This window comes from Nicotiana tabacum, chromosome 1, assembly GCF_000715075.1.
Source record: "Nicotiana tabacum cultivar K326 chromosome 1, ASM71507v2, whole genome shotgun sequence".
NCBI lineage: Eukaryota > Viridiplantae > Streptophyta > Magnoliopsida > Solanales > Solanaceae > Nicotiana > Nicotiana tabacum.
In genome coordinates this window covers 213059561-213068053 of record NC_134080.1, presented here as the reverse complement: position 1 = coordinate 213068053, position 8493 = coordinate 213059561, and the positions used below count along the sequence as shown (strand labels likewise).

Below are 8493 nucleotides of genomic sequence, written 5' to 3'. Positions count from 1 at the left end.
CCGCTTAGTCCAAACTTGAAATTCGGATCAAAATTCGATTACCCATTCACCCCCGAGCCCGGATATACAATAAATTTTGGAATCCGACCTTAAATTGAGGTCTAAATCCCCAAATTTCGAAATCCCTAATTTCTACCTAAAAATCCCCAATTCCACCATACAAATCCTAGATTCTAGGTTGAAATCTTATAAAATGAAGTGAAAGATTGAAAGAAATGGGTTAAGAATCATTTACCTATGATTTGGGGGAGAAATGGTCTTTGGAAAATCGCCTCTTGAGGTTTAGGTTTTGAAAATTTGGGAAATAAATCAAAAACCCCGTCTAAGTCTCTTTTAAACAGCTGCAGATGTCGCATTTGCGACCTGAGCTTCGCAAATGCGAAGGGACCATCGCAAATGCGAAGTCCTTCACACCTCTGTTGCCTTCGCAATTGAGAACATGAACTTCCGCAAATGTGACAAAATGATCGCATTTGGGATCACTGCCCCTCCCAGTTTTACTTCGCAAATGCGAAGAAATCTTCGCAATTGCAAAAACTGTATGGCCCAGCTTCCCTTTGCAATTGCAATGAAAGCCTCACAAATGCATACTCTGCAGGCAGTGGTGAAGCTAGAAAATTTTTCAAGGGTGTTCAAACATGAACAAGAAAAAAATTCTCAACAAGTAGGTGCACCAAAAAATTTAAATCAAATAACGTGATATCGAGCTAAATTATAAAAATAAAGGTAATAGTAAAAACAATTGAATAAATCCAAACTAATATAAAGAAGCGTCGAAAAGAGATTCTACTTATTAGAATTGTACTCGACGAGGCTTCATCTCTTGAAATATTTTTATAATAGACTTATTAGAAGCAGTACTAAATACTTCTCTTTCTTTCTACATAAGGCACTATGCAACCGCCTAAAAAGTCATCATCCATTCGATTCCGCAAGTCATTTTTGATAAACTTCATTGCTGAGAAAGCTCTCTCAATAGTTGCAGTGGCAACAGGCAGAAGCAACGCAAGTTTCACTAAGAGAAATACAAGAGGATAAACTGAATGCTTTTTTGTCTTAACTAATATTTTTGAAAGATCAGAAAGCCCATTTAGATAGGAAAACATTTCATCAAAATCATGAACAAAAATAATATAACTCGCAAATTGATTCTCAAGAGCACTCATCCTAAATTCATCAAAGTCATCAGGATACAATTCATCCATCTTCATTATTTTTCTGATCAAAACTTGAAATGAGTCAATGGGATTCAAACAAGCAACTCCATGAAGCAAATCAGTCGTCGCTTCGTCAAAACGATCATTAAGTTCTTGAAGTTTCCAATGAAAAACTTTACAAAACACATCAACATGATAATGATGAAAGACAATATAATCATCATGTTTTCGTCGTGATTTCCGGAGTTAACATATAGATCATCAAAATTAGGCACTAAAATATCATGCTTGATACAAAATATAGATACTTTATCAACAAACAAATTACATTCATTATCCCTCCTTAAAGTTTGCATTATTTTCTTTGCTACTTGAACTAGTAGCATGACATTTGCAATATCTTGCTCTTTTTTTTGTAAGGATACATTCAACTCATTTGTGATTCCCAAAATATCTGTCATTAAATGCAACCAGAAAGCAACCTTATATGTTTGACAAGCTTTGAGATACCCCAATGCCTTAGCTTTATCATCTAAAGTACTTGCATCTTCAACAAGAGCATCAAGAACATCAATAATAGAGCCAAACATATGAATAAAGTTTCCAAATGACTTGAAGTGAGATCCCCAACGAGTATCACCAGCTCTAACAAGACCAAGTTCTTGATTCAAGCATCTACCTGTTTTTAGTTCACCCATATCTAATGCCTCTTGGAGTTTTTCGTTTTGAGAATCTCGAAATTCATCCACACGTTTATAAGAAGCTCCCAACATATTCAAAATATTTGAAACCAATAATATAAGTTCACCTACTTGAACACACTTCTTAGAAATCATAACAAGAGTCAGTTGAAATTGATATGCAAAACAATGAATAGAATGAGCCGATCTACTTTCTTGTTTAATCAACTTTTTAAGACCTTTAATATCACCTTGCATATTGCTTGCCCCATCATAATATTGTCCACGTATAGAAGATAAACTTAAAGAATGATGAACAAGTACATCAACTATTGCTTTCTTTAGAAATAAAGCACTAGTAGTTCGAACATGAACAATGCCAATAAACCTCTCCATCACACTTCCTTTTTTTATCGACATATTGTAAAACAATAGCCATTTTCTCTTTGTGTGACACATCTAAAGACTCATCAACTAATAAAGCAAAGTAATCACCATTTAGATCCTTTATTATAGCCTTAATAGTTTCTATCTTACATGTGGTCACAATTTCTTTTTGAATATCTGAAGAAGTCATCTTATTATTTTTTGGAGCACATTTCAACACAAAGGGTTTAATCTTATCACATTTATCAGCATACCATGAAAGAATTTCAATAAAATTACCCTTGTTCAATGACGTTTCACTTTCTTTATGACCGCGAAATGCAAATCCTTGATTCAAGAGAATCCTTACCACATCAACTGAAGCACTTAAGCGAACCCAATACTCACGCTTAGTTTGATCAGAATGTTTCAAATGCAACAACAATAGATTGTTTTTGCTGCATTAGAGCATCACAATTTCTATTTGCTTTATTGTGAATACTATTTGGCAAACCAACATGTTTCTTAAAACTTTCGCTTCTGTTCCAATTCCTAAACCCATTACTCGAAAAAACATCACCACCACCTTGATGAATACTTTCGCTCTTAAATAAATAACAAGGTAAACAATATGCAGCATTGATATTTACACTATACTCCAACCAATTAAATCCATCAAACCATATAGGACCACCTTGAATGTATGCCCTCCTTATTTCATCACAATGGTTTGGATGATACTCCAATATTGGAGTTCTTTCAGCTGGGTCGGACTGTGGAGCAATTGTATTAATTTCTTGTCTCAGAGAAGAATGTGAGGAAAAATCTGATTGATTGGCATTTTCTTCTCTATTAGATTGATTTTGAGAAGCCGAAGTTATTTTTGGTACTTTGTTGTAAAATTTCAACAAGTTCATTGCAACTTCAATTCCCTAAATGTATAAAGTAGTTAAAACATATTATTCCTAACTTATTAGGAGACACACAAAATCAGTAAACTTTAACTATAACTCAAGAATTTACATGTCTTTCTATTTGTGCACAAATCTCTTGAGTAGACCCTTTTTAGCCACAGTACCAAACCAAAAATCAGAGAGCTTTAATACCAAAGCTAAAACAGAAAAGAAAAGACAAGAGTTTCTAAGTTATAACCAGTGCAATGGAGTAATGGAGTTATTGGAGTGATGAATAGCGCCGACAGAAATCAACCAGAACTTCCAAACCTGGAACTTCACTTGTCACTAGCAGAAAGGCAGAGAGATTGGAGAAGATGGAAACCAAAATTACCTAGGTTTTTTTTTGTTTGTGCGAGGAATGAGAAATTGAGAGGGATCGATTTTGACCATTTAGTGATTTAGGGATTTTGATTTGTTTATTCCAAACTTTTGTTTTATAAAGATTTATTTGTTTCATTTTTTTATTTTATAAATTAAATCAAACAGATCTAACGACACCGTTTAGTCTTAAAAAAAAATTGCAACGCAGCAAAAATTGTGTTGAGTGGAGATTGAACCTGCAACCGTGAGGCCTTCTTGACCACCCTTTGCCACTAGGCTACGCCTCTTCATTGTTGCAAGGGTGTTCAATATGTATTACATGTAGGTAAATTCAAAATTTTTATCTATATATACAATGTAATTTTTCGACAAAAATTTGCTACACTGTAGCTTTGCCCCTGCCTGTAGGGTTCGCAATTGTGATGCCTGATCTCGCATTTGCGACATCAGAGGCCTGCAACAGGTTTAGCTATACCAGCAAAATTTTCTAAGTTCTAAAACACTCTATAGCCTATCCGGAACTCAACCTAACCCTCGGGGCTCCAAACCAAACATGCACACAAGTTTTAAAATATCATACGAACTTGCTCGTGCGATCAAATTACCAAAATAATATCTAGAACTACAAATTTAGCACCAAATTGCATGAGATTTTAAAGAAAGTTTCAAAACTTCTATTTTCTCAACCGAAGGTCCGAATCACGTCAAACCAACTCCATTTCTCAGCAAATTTCACAAACATGACTTAAATATTATATTAAACCTGTACCGGGCTCGAAATTAAAATACGGGCTCAATAATAATGAGATCAAACATTAATCAAATTCTTTAAATTATTAGATTTCTAATCTTACAATTTTCATCAAAAATTCATTTCTCGGGCGAGGGACCTCAGAGTTCTATTTCGGGCATACGTCCCGGTCACATATTTTACTACGGACCCACCGGGATCATCAAAATACGGGTCCGGACCCGTTTACCCAAAACGTTGACTAAAGTCAACTAAAATTAATTTTTAGGCCAAAATATATTATTTTTCTCAAATTTCCACATAGTGGCTTTCCAGAAAAGCAACTGGACTGTGCACGCAATTCGAGGAGGAATAAAATAAGGGTTTTAAGGCCTTAGAACAAAGAATCAAGTTTTAAAACATAAGATGACCCTTTGGGTCATCACATTCCCCGCCTCTAAGATAATCGTTTGTCCTCAAACGAACATAGAAAATACAGGAGCCGGTGAATAGGTGGGGTGATCTGCTTCGCATATCGGACTTAGACTCCCATATAGCTGCCTCAACGGGCTGACCTCTCAACTGCACTCGGACCGAAGGATAACTTTTCGATCTCAACTGACGAACCTGCCGATCTAAAATGGCTACCGGCTCCTCCTTGTAGGTCAAATCCTGATCCAACTAGATAGTGCTGAAGTCTAACACGTGAGATGGATCGCTATGATACTTCCGAAGTATGGACACATAAAATACTAGATGTACCGCTGACAAAACTGGTGGCAACGCAAGTTGTAGTCCACCTCACCCACTCGATCAAGGATCTCAAAAGTCCCGATGAACCTAGGGCTTAGCTTGCCCTTCTTTCCAAACCTCATTACGCCCTTCATAGGCGATACCCAAAGAAACACTCTCTCTCTGACCATAAATGCCACATCATGAACCTTGCGGTCGGCATAACTCTTTTGTCTGGATCGCGCTGTACGAAGTCTATCCTGAGTGATCTTAACCTTATCCAAGGCATCCTGTACTAAATCTGTATCCAATAACCGAGCCTCCCCTTGCTCAAACCACCCAATCGGTGATCGATACCATATACCATATAATGCCTCATAGCGAGCCATCGGATGCTCAAGTGATAGCTGTTGTTGTAGAAAAACTCCGCCAATGGCAAGAACTGATCACTAGAACCTCCAAAGTTAATAACACAGGCGCAGAGCATATCCTCCAAGATCTGAATAGTACGCTCGGACTGTCCGTCCATCTGAGGATGAAATGATGTGCTCAACTCGACCAGCATACCCAACTCATGCTGAACTTCCCTCCAGAAATATGAGGTAAACTGCGTACCTCGATAAAAAATGATAGACACGGGCACACCATGAAGATGAACGATCTCACGGATATAAATCTCTGCTAATTGCTCCGAAGAACAGGAAACTGCCATAGAGATGAAATGCGATCCACAATAATCCAAACTGTGTCGAACTTCCTTTGAGTCCTTGGGTATCCAAAAATAAAATCCATAGTGATACGCTCCCACTTCCACTCAGGAATCTCTATCTTCTGAAGCAAACCACAAGGTCTCTAATGCTCGTACTTTGCTTGTTGACAATTTAAACACCGAGATACGTAAGCAACAATATCCTTCTTCATCCTCCTCCACTAATAATGTTGCCGCAAGTCTTGATACATCTTAGCGTCGCCCGGATGAATAGAATACCGGGAACTGTGGGCCTCTTCTAGAATCAACTCACGAAGCCCTTCCACATTAAGCACACAAACACGACCATGCATCCTCGAAACTCCATTATCTCCAGCTGTAACCTGCTTGGCATCACCGTGCCACACTATGTCCCTAAGGACAAGCAAATGAGGGTCATCATACTGCCGGTCCTTGATACGCTCAAACAAGGAAGAACGAGCGACTGTGCAAGCTAACACACGACTGGGCTCAGAAACATCCAACCTCACAAACTGATTGGCTAAAGCCTGAACATCCAATGCAAGTGATCTCTTACTGACTGGAATGTATGCAAGACTGCCCATACTAGCTTACTTCCTGCTCAAGGCATCGGCCACCACATTGGCCTTCCTATGATGATACAACATGGTGATATCATAGTCTTTTAGTAGCTCAAACCACCTTCTCTGCCTCAAATTGAGATCCTTTTGTTTGAACAAATACTGCAAACTCTTATGATCTGTGAACACCTCACACGACACGACATATAGATAGTGCCTCCAGATATTCAGTGCGTGAACAATGGCTGCTAGCTCCAAGTCATGAACTGGATAATTCTTCTCGTGAACCTTCAGCTGTCGGGAAGCATATGAGATAACCTTGCCACCCTGCATCAATACCGCACCAAGTCCAATACGAGATGCGTCACAATATACTGTATAAGGCCCTAAACCTGTGGGCAATACCAACACCGGTGCCATAGTCAAAACTTACTTGAACTTCTGAAAGATCGTCTCACACTCGTCTGACCATCTGAACGGGGCACCCTTCTGGGTCACCCTGGTCAACGGGGCTACTATAGATGAAAACCCTCCACAAATCGACAGTAATAACTCGCCAAACCCAAGAAACCACGAATCTCTATGGCTGAAATAGGTCTAGGCCAATTCTGAACGGCCTCAATCTTCTTAGGATCCACCTAAATACCCTCTACTGATATAACTCAACCAAAACTCACATTTCAAAAATTTAGCATATAACTGGTTATTTCTCAAAGTCTGAAGAACGATCTGAAGATGTTGTTCATGCTCCTCTCGGTTATGAGAGGAGATCAAGATATCATCAATAAACACAATTACAAAGGAATCCAGGTAGGGCTTGAACACCCAGTTCATCAAATCCATAAATGTTGTCGGGGCATTTGTCACCCCAAATGACATTACTAGAAACTCATAATGCCCATACCGAGTCTGTAAAGCTGTCTTAGGGATATCGAATGCCCTAATCCTCAACTGATGGTAGCCATACCTCAAATCGATCTTTGAAAATACTTTGGCACCCTGAAGCTTATCAAATAAGTCATCAATCCTCGACACTGGATACTTGTTCTTGATAGTGACTTTGTTCAACTGTCGATAGTCTATGAACATCCTCATCGGTCCATCCTTCTTATTCATAAACAACACTCGCACACCCCAAGGTGAGACACTGGGTCTAATAAAGCCCTTATCAAGCAAATCTTGCAACTGCTCCTTCAATTCTTTCAACTCTGGCGAGGCCATACAGTATGGCGGAATAGAAATTGGTTGAGTACCTTAAGCCAAATCGATACAGAAGTCAATATCCCTGTCGGGTGGCATCCCTAGCAGGTCTGCAGGAAATACCTTAGGAAACTCTCGAACAACTGGTATAAAATCTATGGAAGGAACCTCTGCACTAGAATATTAGACATAAGCCAAATAAGCTAGACAACCCTTCTCGACCATACGCGGAGCCTTCATATTAGAAATAACCCTGCTAGTAGAATGACCATGAGTCCCTCTCCACTAGGGATGTCAATGGTTCGGTTCGGCCGGTTATTTTATAAAATTTGTACCATACCAATTTTTCGGTTATTCTATTATGTATAACCAAAATTAGACTTTTCGAAACCGTCCAATCATGTCGGTTTCTCTTCGGTATCGGTACGGTTCGGTTAATTTTCGGTATTTTTTTATATCATGTAAAATTTACCAGTAGAAGTAGAATGCAATAACATACGTTCTTTTATAGGACTTAGCAAAACTCTATAGACATTTTTACTGTTTAAAGGGTGATGAATTTAAAAAAAAAAAGAAGAGATGGCTAGAGTATAGATCCATAAACTATTCTACAACAATGTAAAAGAAATCAAACAAAGGCAAAGAAAATATAAATCACACAAGTTGAAAGATATACCAAGCTAGGACTCAAGAATAAAGTCTATAGAAGATTAAATATTCAAAAAGATAAATCCAAATTATATGAAAGGAAACATATTCAATACATTGTAGTTTGCTACTCATAATCGATAGAATACTTTGTATCTTGCTAATAAAGATACTTGAAATAACTGAGTTTAAGTAGAAGTAGCATAATAGGTTTTAGGAATTAGTATTTTGAGTTTAATTACTTGTTGGCTTGTAATAGTTTTCATAATTCCAAGGCCCAAAGAAAATTTAATGCATTATTACTTTTAAACTTACTAAATAAATATATTTTCTACATGTAAAATTTATTCGGTACGGTTCGGTATTTTTTCGGTTTATTTTTATAAAATAAAAAACCTACCCTAATTATCGGT

General features: G+C 37.7%; 1 protein-coding gene across 1 annotated transcript; it reads right to left on the bottom strand.

The window, feature by feature from the left end:
* Nucleotides 1-860: 860 nt before the first annotated feature.
* LOC107808446 (uncharacterized) lies at nt 861-2257 on the bottom strand. The gene is made up of 2 exons (XM_016632971.2): nt 1486-2257; nt 861-1330 (listed from the first exon to the last, which is right to left on the bottom strand). The coding sequence occupies exons 1-2, from the start codon at nt 2255-2257 to the stop codon at nt 861-863; spliced, it is 1242 nt and encodes a 413-aa protein (XP_016488457.2).
* Between the last annotated feature and the right edge of the window lie 6236 nt (nt 2258-8493).